The sequence below is a fragment of the Leucopleurus acutus genome, assembly GCF_964270905.1.
Source record: "Leucopleurus acutus genome assembly, chromosome: 19".
NCBI classification, from domain to species: Eukaryota; Metazoa; Chordata; class Mammalia; order Artiodactyla; family Delphinidae; genus Leucopleurus; species Leucopleurus acutus.
This window is the reverse complement of record NC_139161.1, coordinates 5,330,583-5,353,684: the sequence shown is the minus strand read 5'-3', so window position 1 is coordinate 5,353,684 and position 23,102 is coordinate 5,330,583. Positions and strand designations below refer to the sequence as shown.

General features: G+C 51.2%; 1 protein-coding gene across 3 annotated transcripts in view; it reads left to right on the top strand.

Annotated features, from left to right (window-relative positions):
* Positions 1-3,748: 3,748 nt before the first annotated feature.
* SLC39A11 (solute carrier family 39 member 11) overlaps positions 3,749-23,102 on the top strand; it is a 342,388-nt gene continuing 323,034 nt past the window's right edge. For 2 of the 3 annotated variants that reach the window (XM_082860153.1, XM_082860152.1), the window contains exons 1-3: positions 3,749-3,840; positions 7,161-7,279; positions 11,408-11,446. In XM_082860153.1, coding sequence (XP_082716279.1) covers positions 7,172-7,279; positions 11,408-11,446 — 147 coding nt within the window. In that variant the 5' untranslated portion in view covers positions 3,749-3,840; positions 7,161-7,171. The remainder of the gene's footprint in view (positions 3,841-7,160; positions 7,280-11,407; positions 11,447-23,102) is intronic. The other variant, XM_082860154.1, reaches the window with a different exon arrangement.

Genomic DNA, 23,102 nt, shown 5'->3' with positions numbered 1-23,102 from the left:
ATCAGGGCAGGATGATGAGTCAGAGCTGTTATTTTGGGCAGAGTGGATGAATTCTGGATATATGGGTGGGGCATACTTAGAAAATCTCCTAAAAGAACAACAAAAAACCCCTGACACTTCAATAGCACTTCTTTGAACTGCCTATTACTTTCACCTCTTTAATCCCTTCAGCATATCAGCGCCAGTTCAGCTGGGTTTATCGTCCGCACTTGGAAGGAACCGGCGCCCCAGGCTCAGAGGCTTATCTTGGTCCTCGTGATGTGTCAGTGGTCAGACTTCAGGAAAGGGAAAGAAGTGAGAGGCCAGAAAGGCTGGACCAGGTCACGCTATCTGTGTGTAGCTGATATCCGTGTGCCAGGGCCCAGCAGAGCCAACAGAGGCCCATGACATATCCACTGGATAAATGCATGAGTGAATAAACGAAGGAAGGAGTGAGGGTCGAGGGATAATGATCGTTCAGCCTGCCGTGATGGGTGCCCTGCTGGATGTTGGGCGCTTTGTTCCAGTTCCAGTCACCTGTAGAGAGAGCACAGGGTGATTACTCCCAGACCCAGGATGCGGAGACTGCGGCTGAGAGGGGTTGGGGAATTTGTCCAAGGAAACTCACGTGCCAAGCTGGGCTTCTTCCTGGGCTGTCAGATTCCAAAGCCTTTGCTTAATTGCTGCAGTACCTCCTAAGAGAAACAAGATTTCAGAGAGGAAAGGAGGGAGGGAGTGAGGGAGGGGAGGGAAAGCGGGGGCAGAGAGACAGAGAGAAGAAGGAGGAGAAGGGAGGAGGAAGGGGTGGGGAGGAGGAGAGAATAAGAGAAGCAACAGTGAAGACATTGAGGACTCACTGGTCTGGACCACTTGTGTCCATCTACTGTCCCTTCTCCATCTCCCCCAACACTTCCTGTGAAGCTGTCTCCCTCCACCCTCTGCCCCGCCCCACTCCACCCCGCCCCACCCCGCCCCACTCCACCCCGCCCCACCCCGCCCCACCCCTCCCCACTCCACCCCGCCTCACCCCGCCCCACCCCTCCCCACTCCACCCCGCCCCACCCCTCCCCACTCCACCCCGCCCCACCCCGCCCCACCCCTCCCCACTCCACCCCGCCCCACCCCGCCCCGCCCCGCCCCATGCTCCAGTGGGAGGTGCTTGCTGCTGGCAGGTTGCTTAACCAGATCCAGCTACAGCAGTTCCCCTGGAAAGGGCCACCATCCCACTGCCCTGCTGATACCTTGCTGACTGTCAAGTTCGTTCTACGGCCTTTGGACGTTTGGGAGGCAGCCCTCTCTGCCTGCACGGCACCCGCCACCTTTTATTCATTTTATTATATTTTAAATTTTATTTATTTTTATAAATTTATTTTATTTATTTTTGTGTGCGTTGGGTCTTTGTTGCTGAGCGGGGGCTTTCTCTAGCTGCCGTGAGCGGGGGGTCTACTCTCGGTTGCGGTGCGCAGGCTTCTCATTGCGGTGGCTTCTCTTGTTGCGGAGCATGGGCTCCAGGCGCGCAGGCTCAGCAGTTGTGGCACACGGGCTTAGTTGCTCCGCGGCATGCGGGGTCTTCCCGGACCAGGGCTCGAACCCTTGTCCCCTGCATTGGCAGGCGGATTCTTAACCACTGCGCTGCCAGGGAAGTCCCCCCCCCCCACCTTTTAATGAGCCCCTGCTAATTAGTTTGTTCTTACACACTCATCTCTCCTCTCCTCCCCCAGCTTATGGAGGCTGCAGGGCACAGTTTGCTTTGGAGGGAGAGAATGGGAATGGGCTGGGGATGGGCTGGAGGTAAGAGCCAGTGTACTTAGCTTTAAGGAAACATTTTCTTTTGGGCAACACTTGGGCGCTTCTTACCATCAGTGAGTGCAAGAAAGACAGAGGCAATTTGTGTGTTTGGGTTGGTGGTGTGTGTGTGTGTGTGTGTGTGTGTGTAAGGGGTTCAGTGGGAAAGATGGGAAATGGCAGGATTTGTCTCCTGGGGGTTGGCCACCCTGCTTTAGGGCACTGGCATGGCTCAAGGGAAGAGAGCCGTTTTGCTGATCAGGGTGTCCCGTCCCATCTTGTGAGTCCTGAATGTCTGAGGCAGGAAGAACACCATCTCTGGCGTCAGCTGGGCTTGGTTTTCCATACCTCCCTGTCAACTTGGGCTCAATACAGAGCTTTCCTGAGCCTCAGTTTTCTTATCTGTAAAATGGGGTGTCTTAGTCCCTTTCGTGCTGCTGTAACTAAATGCCACAGACGGGGTAGCTTATACACAACAGAAATTTATTGCTCACAGTTCTGGAAGCTGGAAGTCTGAGATGAGGGTGTCAGCATGGTTGGGTGAGGGCCTTATCTGGATTACAGACTTCTTGTGTATCCTCACATGGCAGATGGGGCAAGGGAGCTCTCTGGAGCCTGTTTTATAAGGATAACAATGCCATTCATGAGGGCTCCACCCATGAAATTCATGTGCCGAAGCCCTAACCCCCAATGGGACTGCATTTGGAGATAGAGCTTTTAGGAGGTAATGAAGGTTAAATGAAGCCATAAGGGTGGGCTTCTCATTTGATAGGATTGGAAGCGTTATAAGAAGAGGGAGAGAGAGAGAGATCCCTCTCTCTTCCTTCCTGTGTGTGCACCAAGAAGAGGCCATGTGAGGACACAGTGAGAGGCAGCCATCTGCAAACCAGGAAGAGACCCTCACCAGGCTCTGAATCTGCACCTTGATCTTGCACTGACCTTGGACTTGCAGCCTCCAGGAGTGTGAGAAAACAGGTGTCTATTGTTTAAGCCACCCAGTCTGTGGTATTTTCTTATGGCAGCCCTAGCTGACTAAGACAGCTGGCCTGGCTCTCTCCCTGGTCTGGGAATCTCCTGAAGGCAGAAACCAGCTACTGTCACCACGCCGTCTTCCCTTCCTGGCCCAGTGCATGGATCTGGTGCAATCATCAGTGCCCACAACTATGGACAAAAGTGGTCTGCTCCTATTGGATCCTCTGGTCTGTGGCCACTGTGATTACGGGCAGTGTTTCTGGTTACCCTCTGGTAGGGTCATCAGATAAAATACAGGACACCCGTTACATTTGAATTTCGGATAAGCAACAAATATGAAATATGTTTTTAGCATAAGTATGTCCCCAATACTGCCCAGGATATACTTACACTAAAAAACTATTTGTTGTTTATCTAAAATTCAAACTTAACTGGGCATCCTGTCTTTATTTTTGACTAAATCTAGCTATCTTACCCTACAGTCTTTTTGTAGAAGGCCTGGAGAGCAAAGCAGGAGTTCTCAAAGAGGGGTCCCAGGACCAGAGCAAAAGCAACAACTAGTTCCGAACAGAAAACCTCGGGCCCCACCCAGGCTTCCAGAACCAGAAGCTCTGAGGGTGCCAGCATTCTGTGTTTTGACATCTCTCTGGGTGGTTCCACTGGACGCTATAGTTTGAGGGCCATTGACCTAGAGAAGGATGCTGATGGTGGGAGATTCCATTCCCCACCCTCTCCAAACGCTTCCTGCTCTGTTGCTCACCCAGGGCGTTGGACTCAGCTGCCAAAGTGTAGCAACATAAACGGTATCAGGGACGTTGCGAAAGGTGTCCTTTCCTTGGGTGTCTGGGGCTTCTTGGAAGATTGCAGAGGGTTCTGCAGGGCTCTGTTCCACCCGCCCCGATCTGCTCCCGAGCCCGCAGAGGCTGTGAACCAGAGAATTTATTCTCCCGGCCGGATCTGCCAGTCGCAGCAGTGGGGGCGGGGCCTCAAGGCCGGGGGACACGTGTGCCGGGAGGGAAGCAGGAAGTGACCGCGGAGTGGAGCCGGGGAGCCAGCGGCTGCGGGGCTGATGGAAGTGGAGTGGGGGCTTGAGAGGGCACCGAAGTGAGTCGGCTTTTCTCTCCTTCGGCGCCTTCGGTGGGGCTGGAGGCCCGGGGGCTGGGGCCAGCGCGACCAGAGCGTGGGACTCGGAAGGGCAGCCCCGTGCAGTTTGGAAGGGGGCGTCCTTGGGAGAGGAGGGGGTCGGAGGAGAAGCGGGGCGGCCTTGGCAGGTGGCAGAGGAGGGGGAGGGGTGCCTGGAGCCCCACCTCGGCCCCTCTCCAGGGCGAGCCGGAGGCTGTTGACCTGCCTTCCTTTGACAGTGGTTCCCCAAGATCTCCTTTTCATTTAGTGCTTCCCGGTGGGCATGTGTGGGGGGCCCGGGAGCCCTGGGAACGGCCGTGGCTACAAGTCCAGCTGCTCCGAAGCCCCTACCTCTGGTTCTGGGGGTCAGCGGGACCCCTTGAATTTGGCTGGGAATCCGGTTAAGTTGCAGCAGGCCCGAGAGGGTGATTTCTAATCAACCCCCAGGTCGGCCGGTCCTCGGACCACACTTTGAGTAGCCAGGTGTTAGAGAACATTCTTCCGCAGTCACGTCAGCCCAAACCCGAATCATTTTGCTCAGTTCCACTCTCGAAGTCAGGACATGTATGTAGGTTTCGTGAAGTGCTCTTTCCACCTCTGCAACTTTTTCATTGGCATCTTGAAGCTGACTCTTGGAAGCAGGGTGACAGGTTTAAAAGGAAGAGAAAATAAATTAATTCTCTATCAGCCAGGAGCCGTGTGCTGCTATGTGGGGCGTGGTGCTGGCATCTTTAAAACCGGAGCGGGCAGAGAATAATCCTGCCTTCCGCAAAGCAGCCCAGGTTTATGTATTAGTATCAGCTCACGAGGAAGTCTGAGCCCCATTGCAGAAGCGGCTTTTGAGGTGCCCTGGCTGACCTTCCCTGCTCCCAAGGCGCTCCTGGTCTACCTGCTGGAGAAAACTTTCTGTTCTCTTGGGTCTCTGTGGCCGTGGCCCTGCGGATCCCTCTTAGGGCAGGAGAACTCACTTTCTAAGTTCTTGGTCTTGTAGAAGTTGTTCCAGTTTTAGACCTGTGCTTTCCACTTTGATGTGCATAAGAATCCCCCATGGGACTCGCTCAAATGCAGGTTCTGATTCAGCAAGTCTGGGGTAGGGCCTGAGATTCTGCATTTCTAACTTAGCTCCTAAGGGCGCCTAGCACTGCTGGTTCTGGGACCACCCTTTGAGTAGTGAGGATTTAAAACAGCAAATGGAGGAAACTTCTCCAAGGGGCACTGAGCTTGCGTTGCTGACAGATCTGCTGTTGTAGGGATGGGAAGGATGGCGGCTTTGGTCTTCCCTCTGTGTCCCTTTTTCTTACATCTCAGGGTGCTCGGGTGTAAATAGGGTCTTGGAAGGGTGTTTTCCCCTCCCACTAGCCCCCAAGAACACCCACGAGCTCCCTCGTTTGCCAGATCACAAAATCCATGTTGACTTTGGCCCGTTGGTGAATGTAAACGGTTTCCTCTTTTCTGTAGTTATTAAAAGGCACATTCAACGCTGAAAAACAAAGTTGTTTTTTTGTTATGACCTGTCTTGGACGGTAAGTACTGAGGAGATGATAGCTATGTGCCTTTCTTTGTAAATGCTGTTTGAAATTTTATCTGCGAGTAGCTAGAAGGAGAAGGTTGGTGCAATGATCCGGATGTCTCTGTTTAAAGACAAACGTGAACCATTGTCTGTAGGGTACCTTAACTAGATGACATATGTAAAAAGGTGGGTTTTTTCTAATATTTGCTTTTCTTTATTTGGTGCAGTCATCATTCTGAAGTCCACTGAGACTCTGGGGACCCAATCGGAATCCTGTTTCTCTCCAGGGATTCCTGGCACCTCGGCTGAGCCTGGGCACAGCTGGGCTCACCTGGGCTTATCTGGGTTCACCTGGACTCGCAGCCCTCCTAGGTCTGAATCCTGCTGTGTTGTTGACCCTCGTGGCATAAGAGGGCCCTTCCACCCTCTGCCCTGGTTTCCTTCCAGGGTCAGAGGCAGAATCTTCAGCTTTTGATCTGCAAGCCCAGGCTGCTGGCTCCTCTCAGACCACTCGGGCCTGGCAGGGCTGAGCCTAGCGGGGTCGTGTCCAGCCCTGTGGTTGCTGGAAGATGGCGGGGGCGGGGGGCGAGCTGAATGAGCCCTTTGAGATGAGGCCCTGACCCCCAGTGTTTATGTACCAAAACACAGGGCTTTTCAACCAACAGGTTTCTCCGCCTCGTAACTTTCCACAGGGAGCGTCTGATTCCCTGTCATTTTAGAGCTAGAATTGAAAACATGTCAAGTCTAGAGGAGATTCCCAGCTTTGGGAGCAGGTGTGCTCAGTGGACTGGCGGAAATGCCCCTTGGGTCTCTGTTTCCTTGTTCTTGCTGAGTGTCTTATTCAAGTTAAGCTGGCCCTTTTCAATTCAACACATAGTTTGGGGTGTCAGAAAGCCCTGTTTTACAGGGGTGTCAAGTGTGAAAAAACATCATCCCTGTTTTTAAGCAACGAATGATATAAAAGATGAAGGAGGCAAGCCCACACAAAGAAAACACCAAAGGTGTGTCCTCGGACAGGAGTGGAGAGGAATCGGGGAAGCGTGGAGTTGAATTCGGTGTTAGGTGGGCAACAGAGGATTCACTGGGTCTGATGGCTGGAGGGTGCGGAGGAAGGCATGCTGGTAGGAAACCGGATAAAGAGAGACTTGGAGTAGGACCATCTGGGGCTTGTCAAAGGTTCTGGGAATAATTGGGTTGAGTTGGAATATGATGCCCACGCGGGGTGCAGTAGTTGAACAGTTATTGGGCTAGTTGCAGGTCAGTCTATGGCGTGCACCCTTTGCAGGCCTTGGGAACCGCCGTGGGAACTGCCCCGGGGAGCTATTGAAAGTGTGATCAGGATGTAGGTGGAAGAACTTCAAGAGGGAATCGGAGCTAGTCACCTGTGTTTGGAGGAGACAGAACCGCTGATGGACGGTAGGCAAGGCCAGGTAGAAAAGGCAGAATATGCTGGAAGGCTGCAGTCGCCCGACCCTCCCATGCGCCCTTCCTCCAGGCTAAATAATTCACATTCTTTGCGCTTCTTCTCTTTGGAACTATTTCCCAATGTCGTCCCTTCTGTCGCGGCGTCTACTCCTCTGGCATCTCCCTATGTGTCCGCATGTCCCTCCTTTTGGAGTTAGATGATTTCCAGTACCCGGGGAGAAGCTGGATGAAGCCGCCCGACCTGCGCCGGGTCATTGAGGTCACTGCGGGATGGATGGCGGAAGGGTGCGCACCAGCAGCCCAGACGTGGGCCAGCTCGGGTGGAGGGGCCGCGGGTGCTGACCCTCTCGTGCTCCTCTGCACACAGCTGTATCCAGCATGCTCCAAGGCCACAGCCCTGTGTCCCAGGCCTTGCTGGGGACCTTCTTCACCTGGGGGATGACGGCGGCTGGGGCAGCTCTTGTGTTCGTATTCTCTAGTGGACAGGTGAGTTGCCTCGGTTCGGTTCTGGGGGTTCTGGGGGTTCTCAGGGACTCTCTTAGCAAGCTTTGAAACCAGCCCCTTCCGCCCAGTGGGCTGCAGACTCGCTCGTGCCGCCGGCCACAGCTCCAGGTTGGGATGACGTTGGTTCTGCCCCCTTGCCTCCCCTTGTCCCTTCCAGCTTGCTGCGCCTGTGCTTCTGGGTCCCCTGCTTCCCCCCTCCTGACTCAGAGGGAGCAGTAAGTGAGAAGACCAGGTACTCAGCCTCCTTGAGCCCTCTGCCTGATTTCTATCCTCCGTCTAGTTTGGGTCCGGAGCAGGTGGTGATGTGCGTGAGGTTTGTACCTCTCCTGCCCTGTGGCCTTGAGTTAGAGATGGTTGAAAAGACCTTGGGGAAAAGGGGGGGGGGGGGCGTCTGTCCACTTCCTCTTTTACCCCATTTCCAGGCTCTTCATGGACTCTCTCACCCTCTTTGGGATGAATACACGCACACCTGCCTCCCAGGCTCCTATAGACCCCACATCTGCCTACCCCTGCATCCCTAGATCCCCCAGACCCCACCTCTCCCTCTGCCACACGCTACACCCTCCTACACACTCCATGCAAACTCCCATGCTCCTCTCCCCGCCCCCCCAGACCCCTACGCTGGCCCTGTGCATCCCCCTCACATCCCCAGGGCCACCCCCCCCGCCCCGTTCACACCCACGCCTCCCCTCCCCTCCCCTCCCCACGCCCCCCTCTTGTGCCCGGAAGTCCTTTCTTTCCTGCAACCTTGACCCCCCCACCCCCGGTCCACGGCCTGGAGCCGTCAGCCATGGATGCCTTGATGAAAGCGAAGCCCCTGCGTGGCTCATGCAGTCACAGACACTGTAGGGGTGGTTAGCCAGAAGTGTGCTGGGAGGCCTATCTGGAAAGCAAAACCCATCTAGGAAGCCGGCCAGCCGGGCACTCTTGTGTTAGAGCCTGGAAAGCAGTGTTGATGTTGCCAACAAGGTGGGGCCTCCCCCACTGCCCTCCCCTGCCTGGGGAGACCCACAGCCCCGAGGAGTCCCGGGTTACTGTCGACAGGTGACCTAACCCTCCTCCCGGTTCCCGACAGCCACGCCAGGTCTTCTGGGGTCCTGTCCTCGCGCCCTTCTGGCGCAGAGCACCTTCACCGTCTCATCTCATCTCATCTTCACCAGTTTCTTTTGCATTGAGAAGGCGAGATCTGAGTCGAAATAGCTGGGGTCTAGCTGGCCCACCTGGCCCTGGAGACCCGAGTGGAACCCCACAGCCCCGTGTGGCCCCGGCCGATGCTGTGGAGGCTCCTCAGAAGGGAGAAGCCATCCCAGAGGTGCCCCCTTCCCCTTGGGAGCCGCGGAGCCGCTCGTTTGTGTCGTGTTAGTGTGATCCCCAGGCCAGCAGGGGGAACTGCTGAGTCCTCTCTCTGTGTGGAGGCACACAGGGGCTCCCCGAGACCCCTCACGCGGTTGGTGATTCGCTAGACTCGGAGGACTCAGCATCGAGTTGCTCTCATGGCTCAGGTTTCTTACAGCGAAAGGACACACGATAGCATCAGCAAGACAGAGACGGTCAGGGTCTGGAGAAGCCTGTGCCCAGATTTGGGATCCCATGCCCCCTTCCTCCCGTGAGGGGGCGCAGAGCGTGCTCATTCCCCCAGCAACGAAAATGCAGTAACACGTGGACCATGTGTCAGCCCAGGGACGCCCAGGTCAGACTCGGGCCCCAAGGTTTTTACTGGGGACTGGTCACGTGGGCATCTGTGCTGAGCTGCCAACCCAAATCCCAGACTTGAAGAAGGAAAGCAGGTGTCGTGCACAAGTCACCTTGTTTGTGAAGCAGGCACCGGGCCCACCCTTACTGCTCAGGGAGTGGGGCGAGCAGTCCCAGTGCCAGCTTCCCAGAAGCCAGCCAAGGGCTAACCTTGAAAGTGGGACCTTCTAAAGACAGCAGGCCCAGCTGGGCTGTGTGAGCCCTCTCTGCACAGGAGGGGTGCGGGAGGAGTGGGAAGGGGCTCCAGCACTAGGGGATAAAGCCAGCCTTAGACGTGAGCGCACAGAGGTTGTCTCTTCCCCTTCCCCTCCCCGGGGAACCTCAGTTTTCGCTCAGCTAGAATGGGGGCTGTGGTGACGGTCCCTCGGGATAGCAGACACCCAGCCATCCGCCCTCTGCTCTGCTGCCCTTGGCAGCATGGGCTCAACCTCACTCAAGATTCATTTTCTCGATTGAAAAACTCACGTTGTAATTGTAGGAAGCTTGGAAAATATGGAAAAGCTGAAAGAAATAATAAAAAAGTTCGTGATCCCGCTTCTCTGAAAGGAAAACCGAACATATTTGTTCAAATGTATTCAGCTGTATTTGAGTGAACATAAGTACAGACATATCTGTTTTCTTTACATAATGAGGAGCAAACTGTCTGTGATGTTTTATAACCAGTGGTTCTCACTGGATGTTGTAAGTACGCCTCCGTATATCCCTAAATGGTTTTTCGATTATTTTGATTTACTCTGGTTACTTAAATGGCTGTACAATATCCCGCCATAAAAATGCATTGCAGTTGAGTTAGCCAGTCCCCAACCGCTGGACAGTTAGTTTATGTCTCTTTTTCTTGCTTCTAGAAATAGTGTTATGATGAACATGAATCTTTGAGCACACATCTGATTAGTTCCTTGAGACAGATGTCTGAAAGTAGAAGAACAGGTTTACTGATCTTCAGAAAAGTACAATGCTTCTCCTTTCCGGATCCAGAGGAATGCTGAAAGGATGGTTCTGCCTGACTTTTGAAGTATATCTGTCTGCCTTGATTAAATTAGTCGATGAGACCAGCTTGGCTTATGTCGTGGCAGGGCTAGAGAAGAGTGTCATTTGTGCGGCTCACTGGGGTCAGAACCTTCCATCCCCCCCTTAGCCACACAGAGGTGGGGAGAGGGTGCCTGTAGCCGGTGGTGATTACCTGTCAGCACTAGCTTCCCAGACCTCACTGGGAGGCTCAAGGGTCGGGGTGATGAGCATCGCAGCATATCTCTAGTGTGTCCATGTGGCTGTAGATTATATCCCTAACTTAGGCCACTTCCTAAAAAAAACAACAACCATGCTTTTTATTGAAATCTACGAAGCAGATAGAAAATGCACATTTTATAAGTGTGTACAGCTTGATAACTTTTCACCCGTGAAAGTAGTACCCAGATCAAGTGCTGGAACAGGACCAGCCCCCCATTCCCCCGCTCCCACTAGCCCTTTCAGGGTCCCTTCCAGTCACTGCCTCCCCACCCCTTACCTCCACTCCAAGGGCAGCCCCTCTCCTGCTCTCCAACGGCAGAGACTGGTTTTCTGTGTTTTGTATAGTATATAAATGGAGTAATCGTATAGTATATGCTCTTCTCTGTCGGGCTGATTTCACCCTCTTTATTTTCCAGTCTGCTGAATGCCCCTGCCCGGCTGTGAGCTCCATTCACCTATATATGTGTGTTCTCATTTCCATGTGGTGTTCTCTTGTATGCGTACAACCTAATGGTGTATCCATCCTGCTCGTGGTGGGCTTTCGGTTAGTTTCTAGTTTTCGGCTCTCACAAATAATGCCGCAAAGAGCATTTCTGTACACGCGTCTGGTGAGTCCAAATATGCATTTCTGTTAGGTGATTATGCGTGGCACTGCTGGGCCAGAGGGTATGCTTGTGAAGGTTTAACTTCTAGTGGGTGCCGCCAGCTTTGCCAGGTGGCTGTACCGGTTTGTACTCTGCCTCTTTCAGTGTGGGAGGATTTTGATTGGTCCACATGCTCCTTGCCAGTACTTGTCACTTTCCATCGTTTAGACCAGCTCCTTACTAAAGGTTTATAGCCATAATTCACAGGGAGAGCCGAGGAAGAGGCAAAACACGTGGACCAATGAAAAGCAAGGGTCACACTGAAAGAATGCTCTGATTGGCTGTGGGATGGATGGAAGGTTTCAAAAAAATTTTTTCCCCCCTGGTTCTCGGCCCATTTTATAAAGGCTTGGGTCCAGGATTCCAGGTAGGTTCGCAGAGTGAGGCATGGGCTAGACTTCATTCATGTGGCTCTCTTAGGCCTATGGTTTCGTCTTATCCCACGGAACATCCCTTAGAAACTGAACCATCTTGTTTTCATTTTCAGAGGCGGATCTTAGATGGAAGCCTTGGCTTTGCTGCAGGGGTAAGTAGCACATGGTAGGAGGGATGTAAGTGGAGGATGTTTATTTTGTTATTTCTCTGCTAAGGGGTATTTCCAGTTTCTCCGCATGCGGCCAAGCTGCATCTCTGTGATCTACAGGTGCTAATGGCTCCCTCTTCTCGCTGACCCTGTTTGCATCCAGTGTACTGAATGCCCCTGCCTCTCCTTAGACAGTGAAAGAAGCTTGTTGGCAGCTGTCTCAGGACTTGTAAATAAGTATTTCCAATAAGATAATATTTAGGAAGGGCTTAGCACAGAGCTTTGCTGGCACTAATTAAATATTCTCTTTCTCTCATCCTCTCACCCTTGAAAGACCTTATATTATAGACATTATCTTTTTTTTTTGGCTGCGCTGGGTCTTCGTGACTGCCCGCGGGCTTTCTCTAGCTGTGGCGAGCGGGGGCCACTCTCCTTTGCGGTGCGCCGGCTTCTCATTGCGGTGGCTTCTCTTGCTGCAGAGCACAGGCTCTAGGCACACGGGCTTCAGTAGTTGTGGCCAGTGGGCTCTAGAGCTCGGTAGGTGTGGCGCACGGGCTTAGTTGCTTTGCAGCACGTGAGATCTTCCCGGACCAGGGATCGAACCCGTGCCCCCTGCATTGGCAGGTGGATTCTTAACCACTGTGCTACCAGGGAAGTCCCCAAGACAGTTTCAAACGTGTAATAAAGTGGAGCGAATCCTATGAGGCAGCCCAGGTACCCACCACCCAGCTTCAATCATTATTGACATTTTGCTAATCTCAATTTCACGTGTTTTCCCCCTCCTCCCACCCCATATTCTCGGGAGGTGGAATACTGTGTAAAAGCAAAGCTTAGACATCGTGTGATCTTACTTGTAAATTCAACGCACAACTCTAGTTGAATGACTCTTTCTTTCTCTCTTTCTCTCTCCCTTCTTTCCTTCCTCCCTCCCTCCCTTTCTTTCCCTTCCTCCCTCCCTTCCTCCGTTCCTTCCTTCCTTCCTCTCTCTCTCCCTTCCTTCCTCTCTCTCTCTCCTTCCTTCTTTCTTTCTTTCTGTCTTTCTTTCTTTCTTTCTTTCTTTCTTTCTTTCTCTCTTTCTCCCTCTCCCTCTCTCTCTCTCTCTCTCTCTCTCTCTCTCTTTCCCTTTCCTTTCTCCCTCCCTCTCTCTCTCTCTTTCTTTCTTTCTTGCCTCACCACGCGTCTTGCAGGATCTCAGTTCCCCGACCAGGGAATGAACCTGGGCCACAGCAGTGAAAGCACTGAATCCTAACCACTAGGCAACCAGGGAACTCCCTGAATGACTTTTTTTAAAAAACATAATCACCATGGTATTATCACACCTACCAAAATTAATAATTCCTTATTATTATCCAACACTTAGTTCACATTCAAACTTCTGCCATTTTAAAAAAAATTGTCTTCTAAAATTTTTTCTTAGAATCAGGATACAAACAAGGTTTTCATATTGAATTTGTTGCATACTGAAACAAAATAAAAAGTTCAAAATAAAAGTCGCTTTTATTCTTTAGCAGTACCCCCCAGCAGCCCCGCCGCCCCGCGGCCTTTTTTCCCCATGCTCGTGATATGTTAGAGAAACTGGATCATTCATCTGTAGAGTGTCCCACATTCTGGCTTTGGCAGATTGCTTCCTTATGGTGCTGTTGAACTTGTCCCTCTGTTCCCTGGGTCTCCTGTAAGCTGGGAGTTGGACCTCAAGGCTTACTTAATGCAGATCCATTTTCCAGGCGTGAGTCACTGTCACAGTGGTGCTGTGTATTCCAGTCCCATCAGTCCCATCAGAAGGCTGTTAATATGTGGTTTTCCCTTCTGGTTGCTCAGGATTTGGTTCCTTTCTCCTCTTTTTGTAGTTCTGTGATCCGCAAAACCTGACCCGGGCGCGGGCCCTCCCGAAAGTTCTCTAAGTCAGCAGCTGTGAGACTGGCATCTGCGGAGACATTCTGGGTGTTTCACGGGGCAGGGAGAGTGGTCACAGAATCAATTCCCAGGTCCTCAGCTTCCAGTTTTGTTCTCTTTCCCCAAACTGCTCTGCCTGAGAATACCCCAGTGGCAGGTCCTGTCTTCCCACCTTCCCCGACACAGTCGTCCTCTCCTACTTCACGAAGGGAAGATGCACTCTTGCCTTACTTCCTTGTCTTTGGGTAGCCACATCTCCACGCACAGACGGAGAGACCCTTGGCATGTTGGTGCTCGGGTGGAGAGAGTGAAGGACTTGAACCACTGACCGCTGGACACAAATCCTTTAGCAATTCGGAGACTGTCCCGTCCTTTGAATCAAACTGTTAGCAGAGAAATCCTTTAATGTAGGGAATTCCCTGGTAGTCCAGTGGTTAGGACTCAGCACTTTCACTGCCAAGTGCCTGGGTTTGATCTCTGGTCAGAGAACTAAGATCCCGCAAGCTGTGTGGAATAGCCAAAAAAAAAAAAAAAAAAAAAGCCTTTAGTGTAAATTTCCATGGTGGACCACTCTGGGATTTTGAGCCCCCTTGGATAGAGTTCAAAGAACAAAATGACAATATTATAACAATATATCTATTTTTTTCTATCTTCTTTACATGAACACGTTTTCTCTTTGTTTGCTTTAAGAAAAGAAAGAACCCAAAGAAAAATAGAAATAAAATTGATGCTTAGCCCGGTCTTATTCTAGCAATAACTTCTTGATGTTTATTCACAGTTATATGAATGAATTGAAAATATAAGAAAAAAAGCCTCATCCATGAGAAGATGCATTTCCAAGACTATTTTACTTCTGAGTGTCTAATAATTATGAAACAGCATATTCAATTTTTGTTATTATGAATGTGTTCTTGACCACTAATAGTTCTAAATTTATTTATTTATTTATTTATGGCTGGGTTGGGTCTTCGTTCTGCGCGCAGGCTCTCTCTGGTTGCGGCGAGCGGGGGCTACTCTTCGTTGTGGTGCGTGGGCTTCTCATTGTCGTGGCTTCTCATGTTGTGGAGCACGGGCTCTAGGTGCGTGGGCTTCAGTAGTTGTGGCACACAGGCTTCAATAGTTGTGGCTCGCGGGCTCTAGAGCACAGGCTCAGTAGTTGTGGTGCATGCGCTTATTTTCTCCACGGCATGTGGGATCTTCCCAGACCAGGGCTCGAACCCGTGTCCCCTGCATTGGCAGGTGGATTCTTAACCACTGCGCCACCAGGGAAGCCCCTCGACCGCTAATGTTTTAACGGTCACTCAATCCAGGAAATTGTTATTTAAGCAGTTGGAGCCCTAGGCTCACAGGGAATTTTTAAAAATTAAATGGAAATGAATAGAAATATTTTTTTGCAAAGCAGTATGATAAAGAAACCAGTGACAGACTTTCTAGCATACAATGTAAGTTGCTCTAGGATAAAATTCTGTGGGGAAATGCAATTGAAGTACAAATCAAGGAGAAAAGAGAATGATGTACATTTTTTGACTTTGGAAGAAGAGCTTGCACGTGTGGTTTTGCGTGTAGAATGTAACCCTCGAACAGAAAAGTGCATTAGACATAAACACACAGCTTAGTTTGTGTATATTTTTAAGTGGATAATGGGAGAGTCAAATCCCTGTGCTGTTTATTTTTACTTATTTATTTGGCTGCAACGCGCGGCTCGCAGGATCTTAGTTCCTCCGCCAGGGGTTGAACCTGGGCCCCGGCAGTGAAAGTGCTGGGTCTTAACCACTGGACCACCAGGGAATTCCCTCTCTATGCTGTTTAGATCCCACTGGGTCCATTTAAACTACCGATGAAGCAGTTTTATTTAAAGACATCAATATTTACATGCCAGAATTTATGTCTTTTGCGACTCCTTAAATTTGAGATGAAACTATTTATTTTTTATTTTTTGAATTTTATTGAAGTATAGTTGAGGTACAGTGTTGTGTTAATTTCTGCTGTACAGCAAAGTGATTCGGTTTTACATATGTATATTCTTTTTCATATTCTTTTCCGTTACGGTTTATCACATGATAGTGAATGTAGTTCTCTGTGCTATACAGTGGGACCTTGTTGTTTATCCATTCTGTATATAATAGTTTGCATCTGCTAATCTCAAACTCCCAATCCATTCCTCCCCCATCCCCCTTCCTCCTTGGTAACCACAAGTCTGTTCTCTGTTTCTGTGAGTCTGTTTCTGTTTCGTAGATAAGTTCGTTTGTGTCGTATTTTAGATTCCACATATACGTGGTATCATATGGTATTTGTCTTTCTGACTTAACTTCACTTAGTATGATGATCTCTAGGTCCATCCATGTTGCTGCAAATGGCATTATTTCATTCTTTTTTACGGCTGAGTAATAGAAAACATTTTAAATGTCAATTTCAAAATGAGTGAGAGGATACCTAGTTTTTCAGAATTCTTGTAGCGGTTACACAGATACAGAGTTTGCAGAACTGTGTTCTGTGCTGACCTGCCACTTGGGTGTCCTGATCTAGTTTACTCTTTTAGGCCAAAAGCCTCTGTAAGATTTATATAACAAAAGACAAAACCCAAGATGAAACAAGGGAGGAAACAAAAAACACGTAGAGTATACCAGTCTTCAGGACCTGTAAGAATGAATTTGGGAGCGTTAAACCATGAAAATTTAAGAGTTCCTTAAAAAACATCATCAGACCAGTGTTTTATGTTCTTTTCACTATGAGGATCTAAAATAGTTTACTTCTGAGTTTTAAAATAGTTGGTGGAAAAAAAGAGATTCTAAAAGTTATCTTTGTGTCTTTATTAGAAAATAAGTCATTTATTTTTCTAACCGTGACCTTGAGAATATGCTAGTTGCACAGAGGAGCTCCTGACCAGTCTCCCGATGCAGGGAGAAAAGTACAAGCTTGGTGGGGGAGACAGATGGGACTCAAACTCAGGAAAATTCAGTGGCATTGGTGACTAGAAGTGGATTCTCATAAATGCCTCCCCAAACTAGAGGAAGGCAGTAGAGCCCCAGTAGTCCAAGCTGTAATAATTGCTTGTACTTATCATGGACCGATTTATATTTAATACAGTCAACCTACTGTGCACCGCAACAAAGAGTAGCCCCCTGCTCGCTGCAACTAGAGAAAGCCTGTGTGCAGCAACGAAGACCCAATGCAGCCAAAAATACATAAATAAAATAAATAAAATTTAAAAAAAAATCTTAAAAAAAAAAGACAAAGAAGAAGAACATCCCCTTTTCTTTCCTACTGGCTTCCCAGAGGTCACCGCCATTAACCCTGAGTGTGTATCTTTGGAGAACTTTTATGACGCACGTACAAAGTGTCAGGACGGTTAGATGTGCCATAGTGCCTGATACCCTGAAGGCTTTGCTTCTTCAACACTGCTTTCGGGTGCTTTGAATCTAGAAGAAGGGAAACCTGGCCACCAGACATTTGACTGGGGTCCCATTGTACCTTGCACAGACATAACATGTTTCTACAGTCAGTTCTGCATACATTTAGGTATGTGTCATATGTATATTAAAATCTGTCTCTAATATAATGCTGCAGTGACATATTAATACAGTATATAACTGTGCACTGCAACAAGTGTTTCTGTGAGAGAGGTTCCCAGGACAAAGGACATAGGTATTTTTTTTAAATTTATTTTTATTCTTAAAAAACATCACTTAGATGTTGCATTTATTTTATTTATTTTTTATTTGTGGCTGCCTGCGGGCTTTCTCTAGTTGCGGCGAGCGGGGACCACTGTTCGCTGTGGTGTGCGGGCCTCTTACTGCAGTGGCTTCTCTTGTTGCGGAGCACGGGCTCTTGGCGCACGGGCTTCAGTAGGTGTGGCACGCGGGCTCAGCAGCTGCGGCTCGCGGGCTCCAGAGTGCAGGCTCAGCAGCCGTGGCGCATGGGCCCAGTTGCTCCGTGGCATGTGGGATCTTCCTGGACCAGGGCTCGAACCCGTGTCCCCTGCTTTGGCAGGCAGATTGTTAACCACTGCGCCACCAGGGAAGTCCCTCTGATGTCTCTTTTTCTGTGAACTAACTAGGAATCTCTAAATCAGTGTATATTCTCTCTCAAGGAGGAAACACTTGTGTGGAATAAATATGACCATGAAACTGCAGACGACAAAGATAGGCTACCAATCAAAAAGCTTACTTCTAGGCATGAAAAGGCAATTTACTATCTATTATTTAATCCCATAGGGAGCTGGCTCCTTATGAAAGACGTGATTTTTCTTAAGGAGCTTTTGGCTGAGTCTGCTTTTGTGCCACAAGTGGTGCTTGCTGTTTTCTCCTAATAACTGGCTCGCTGTTGGAAGTTAGTGATGCTCTCCAGTGACGGCCTTTGCGTCTGGAGGGATGATGGTGACCAGCTGTTCTCCATTTCCATGGAGAAATGGATGGGAAGAAATGGACTTAAATTGTAGCATGAGAGACTCAGGGAGGAGATTCCAGCCAGATCCATCGGAAAGGTTTCTTCTAGGGTAAATAGGAGAGAGAGAAGGGCCAGGGGTGCAGAGTAGCCATTGAATTGGGGCTTCAGAAAGCCTGGCCTTTATACTCCTGGCTCTACAGCTCCTGGATGACGAAGTAATAATTGCTCTTACCTTTTCTCCTTCTTCTTGCCTGAGAGGTAGGGAAGCCTGATACGTCCTAATGGAGATTTTCCAATGTGAGGTCTCTGGACCACACTGAAGTGGGCTGGGCTCCCACCAGACAGTATGAGTACTCTAATGGGCTCTGATGGGGCTCCTGCAAAGATCATTGCCGTCTGTTTCTCTCATTTTCCTCTTGTGAGGCCGAGTGAGATGAAGGGCCCCTGATGGCATCCTGGGGATGCTGAAGCTGTGTAGACATTGAGGAGGTTCCATCCCCAGCGCCACCTGGACTGTGGACAGGTTGCCTTGGAAGTTTCATGGCAGTTGTCCCATGCGGACTCCTCTCTTAAACCTGCTTTTTCAAGATTTGAGGAACCAGGGAGCCCCAGGGCCTCCTAGATTTTACTCTCTGCAGCTTTTCTCTTGCACTGGGACGCAGAGACCAGGGAGGTGATGTTGGTCTGTTCTAGGGCTAAGGCTGCCCTTTTGGTGGGTGCTCAGTGCAGGGAGGGCATATTCCAGGGTGGGCTTGGTGGGACTTTGAGCCACCTGTCACAGGGGTCTCGTTTGACGAGGTGGGTGTGGCCCGGTGCAGGAAGAAGATGTGGGGCTGGGCCCTCCTCTTTTCTTACTTTGGCCGTGCCACACGGCATGTAGGATCTTAGTTCCCGACCAGGGATCGGGCCTGCGCCCCCTGCATGGGGAGCGGGGAGTCTTAGCCACTGGACCCCAGGGAAGTGCTGGGAAGGGCCCTTCTCCAGCCGGGACCGTTCACTGTTCAGGGCTTGTCGTCAAGGGGCGCCTGCCGCTTCTCCACGAGACACTTGCTTTTCAAGGGTCTCAAATGACCAGCTTCCGGTGGGAAACTCCTGTGTCTCAGCTGAGTGTCCTCAAGCCACGCCAAGGCCAGGCAGGAGACACTGAACGTGCCACAGGGGACAAGCCTGATTTTTGGCCAGTGCCCCAGGCCCCCAGACAGCAGTGGTTCCTGTGGGCGCGAGGACGACGTGGTGACAGCTCTGCCCCCCGGCCCTCCCCTTACCCTGTGCGCACGTGCGGGGGGGGGGGCAAGATGAGGCCCTTCCTTCCCAGCACATCCTGACTCCACGTTGTAGGGGGGAGCGAGGTCTTGCTGCAGGGGGAGGGGGCGGTGAGGCAAGAGGGGAAGAAAGGAGAAAGGGACATCCTGACTCCACGTTGTGGGGAGGGCGGGGGGGGGGGAGCGAGGTCTTGCTGCAGGAGGAGGGGGTGGCGAGGCGAGGCGAGAGGGGAAGAAAGGAGAAAGGGACATCCTGACTCCACGTGGTGGGGGGGAGCGAGGTCTTGCTGCAGGGGGAGGGGGCGGCGAGGCGAGAGGGAAAGAAAGGAGAAAGGGAAGAAACACGCTCGGGAAGGAGGCAGATGATGATGGTTATGCTTGTTGTGTTTTTTCTTTTCCATTTCATGCTTCAGACTTCTAGCGCCCTTGTAAGCAGTGCAGGGGAGGAAGTGATACGTGTTGCCTTCTCTCTGCAGTGATGGGAAGGAACCGCGTTTGCGTTGGTGGCAGAGCCCACGTGTCTGAGCACCTGGGGTGGGGTAGCCCGGAGTCTGCCCAGGGCCCCAGACGGACGTTGCTCCCTCCCGGCCCCCGTCTCGCCCCATCCCCTGTCCTCTCCTTCCCCGCATGCATCCTTGGGCAGCCTCCACTCTCATGGCCTGGCAACCCGTTTCCCGTTTTCTTCCTCTGCTTTTCCTTGTGGTCCTGGGCCGACTCTACAGTTGAGCCAGGGCACCATCCTTGGGAATATCTGTGCCGCTTTGTCTGGGGGCCTCCTCCCCTGCACCCATGAAGGAGGAGGTGTGAGTGTATGTCGGTGGCCAGCAGGGCTTCAAATAGTCATATGTGAGTGCCCCGAAGTCACAGTAACCCCTCCCCTCCCCTCCCCTCCCCTCCCCTCCCCTCCTCTCCCCTCCTCTTCCCTCCTCTCCTCTCCCCTCTCCTCCTGTATTCCAGGCACTGTGTCAAGTGCTGAGCAGTTGGAAAAGTGCCAGGAGAGAGGGCTCTGTCTTTAAGGGAGCTCTGATCTAGCGGAGGGGTGGGCACACTACACCAGTGGTCCGAGTCCCGCCCTCTGTCTGTTTTTCCCCCACTGTCTGTTTTTGTAAATGGAGGTTTATTGGAACCCAGGCACGCCCACTTGTTTACATATCAATATTATCAGCGGCTGCTTCTGCATGACAACAGCAGCCCTGAAGAGCTGCAGCAGGACTGCGTGGCCTGCAAAACTATCTGGCTTTTTACTGAAGTTTGCTGATCCCTGATGTAGTTGCAGGTAGGTGATGGACCACGGGGACCACAGCTCTGTGCTGTGCAGGGCCGCAGGCTGCAGGTTGTGGAACATTCCCTGGAGTGTCTGACGTTCCCGAGTCGGTGATTTTCTGGGGACCTGGGCTTTGCTCCTGAAGTCAATGCTACTGCTTCCCTTTGCTGGAAGGGGGCCTTTAAGAACCTCCAGGGAATGGCTTAGCAGTGAAGCCTGATGAGTTATGTGGACCCTTTTGCTCCATTGTCCTTGTCACATAATGCACGCTGTGGCCATCAAGACGGACAGCCACAGGTGAACGTGTGCAATTTGAGTTGGTGAAATAAAGCCAGGTGTCCCCCAGCTCAAACCGAACTCAACTTTGCCACTGTCATTGGCATCCATGGTCTAGCAGAGTGAGCTCACGTGGCCTAGCGTCCTTGGTGGTTTGATTCCAGGGAGCGCTCTGGCTTTGGGGAAGCTCCCTTCCTTCCGATGCAGTGGTTCGCCACCCTGGCTGCACGTTAGAATCACCTGGAGAGATGTGGAAAGCCCCATGCCCTGGACGCATCCTGGACTACATCAGAATCTCCAGGGGGTGGGATGAGGCTTCAGTAGTTTCTAGAGCCCTCCCCTCTTCAGTAGTTTCTAGAGCCCCCTCCCTCCTCCCCTTCCTGTCCCTGTGATTGCATGGTGCCAAAGCTGAGACCCCTGTTGTGATGGGAACCGTGGTTTAGTGAAGGGTGAGCTGGTGTTTTGAAAGAGCAGACTCCCTTCAGAGGCTCCCTGCATCTGTGGGGCTAAGGATCCAGCTGAGCCAACACGTTGGGTTGGGGTCATGGTTAGAGGGGCACTGGACGTGGAGGATGGGGCCTTGGAACTTGGATGGGGAGCCCAGGAGGAGGCTCCTGCCTCTGGGTCCATGGAGGCTGCCATGATGGAGTCCACCATGCACTTGGCAGTTGGCTCCCAAGGCTGGCTGTTTTTGATACCAGCCTGGGGTGGAAGGGGACGGTTGTTGTACGAGAGAGGTGTATTTTCCAGTTGGTCAGGCAATGGTGGACATCCGCCATCTGGAAACTCAGGCTCTTCCTTGGGGCTCCTTGGAAGATGGGAGACAGAATCTTTGCTGTTTGGAGACCTTGAGCTTGAGTTTAGATTCTCCCTTCATGCACTGTCCTCCTTGGATCCCATATTGCGTCTGAAAAAAATAAAAAATCTGAGGACTGGTGGGCCCTTCTGGGAGTCATCTCAGGCACCCTCTGCCATCAGATAGGGCAGTATTTCACCCAGTCCACACGGATGGTGGGAGTACAGCTTGTTCCCAAAGACTTTTGCGAAGAAAGACTTTGTACACGTTTTCTTTTTCGGTGATCTGAGTGTTTAGCTAGCTTATTAGAAACTTACCTAACCTAAATGTCTTCTGCAGTTTAAATAAAAGAGAGGGAGTAGCTGACATCATTTTTCATAGGCATCTTAGTACAAATCACATTAAAAACCATGTATCGAGTGTCAGCTCTTTTGCAAGATACTCTGAGCACAAGGGATCCAAGTTAATATCGGTTAAGTTTTGTCCCTGAGCCTTCTCATGCCAGGACCATATCTATACATGTTACTCACATAGCGCTTTGTGCCAAGGCTGGTGTTGGGTGGCGTGTCACTGCTTTTCCCCAGTGGCTAGTTCACCAGGGGGGAGAGGAGCGAATAATCAAAGCTTTGTGAAGGGCCCGTGTGAGTTTAGACATGGCCCAAACACGTGTTCTCTTCACAGAAAAGCCCTTTGTCTTGGACAGGGAGAGAATCATCTTCAGGCCAAGCCATCTCACCATGTCCCGAGCACCTACTGTGTATCTGTGGGGAGTACGCAAAGAAGTGAGATATAATCCCGCTCTGCGGGGGGTTTAAGGTGGGTCAGGGAAGAGAGGTCATATTCACCTGTAATCAAGAGACAGGTCAGCGTGTGGTTGTAAAAAGGTAATTGACGACAGGTGATGGGAGCCCCCTGGGACAGGGAGGTTATTTCTAGTTGGGGAATAGAGAGCACTTCTCTGTGGACGAAGCTCAGGTTGGAAGGATCCGTAGAGTCTGGGGGTGGGGAAGGAGGAGGGGAAGGAAATGAATTATAGGCGGAAGAACAGCAAACTGGAAGTACAGAATGGAAAATACAGGAGTGGTGATTGGTTTGGTGCCGGAAAGGTAGGCTGGGGCCCGATGTGACCAACCTGGGGTCCTGTGGAAGGGAGTTGGTGATCTGTTCTCTAGATCGATGGAGGAGACCCTGGAGGCTTTTGAGAGGGTGACATCAGAGCTGTGCTTTCAGGAAGCGCGTTCTGTTGGTAGCAGATAACGTGGCCGTAGGGAGCATGGAGGGGGAGGCTGGCTGTGGGCAGGCAGGCTGGAGGCTCTTGCATTGCTTTAGGTGATACCTTGACTCACTGGAACCCTTGACTTTGGGCAGAGGCAGAGGAGTTAGGAGGGGAGACAGCAAAAGACCTTCCTGCTGGAGAACTCAGGGGCTTGGCAGTCCTTTGATTATGAAGGTAGCCCAGGAGGTTGAAGCCCATCAGAAGTACTGTGTTCCTGGGGCTACCTCCCCTGGGGTTGTTAGAGAATTTAGCTTCACTGTCCTGCCTTAAGGGCTGAGGGGGACTCTCCCAGAAATGGGGAGGTGGGGAGGGGTCTCTTAGGTTTACACCAGGCTTTTCTCATTTGAGTGGGTTTGTACTTTGGAGTCTGTGTGTTGGGGTGGTCTCCATGGCAGCCAGCCCCCTACAGGTGGTTGTACTGATGGTGGTGCTTCCTGCTGCTCACTCTGTTTTTAGTGATCTGTATCCGTCAGGATTAGGTTTGACTGAGAGTAACTGAGACTGCA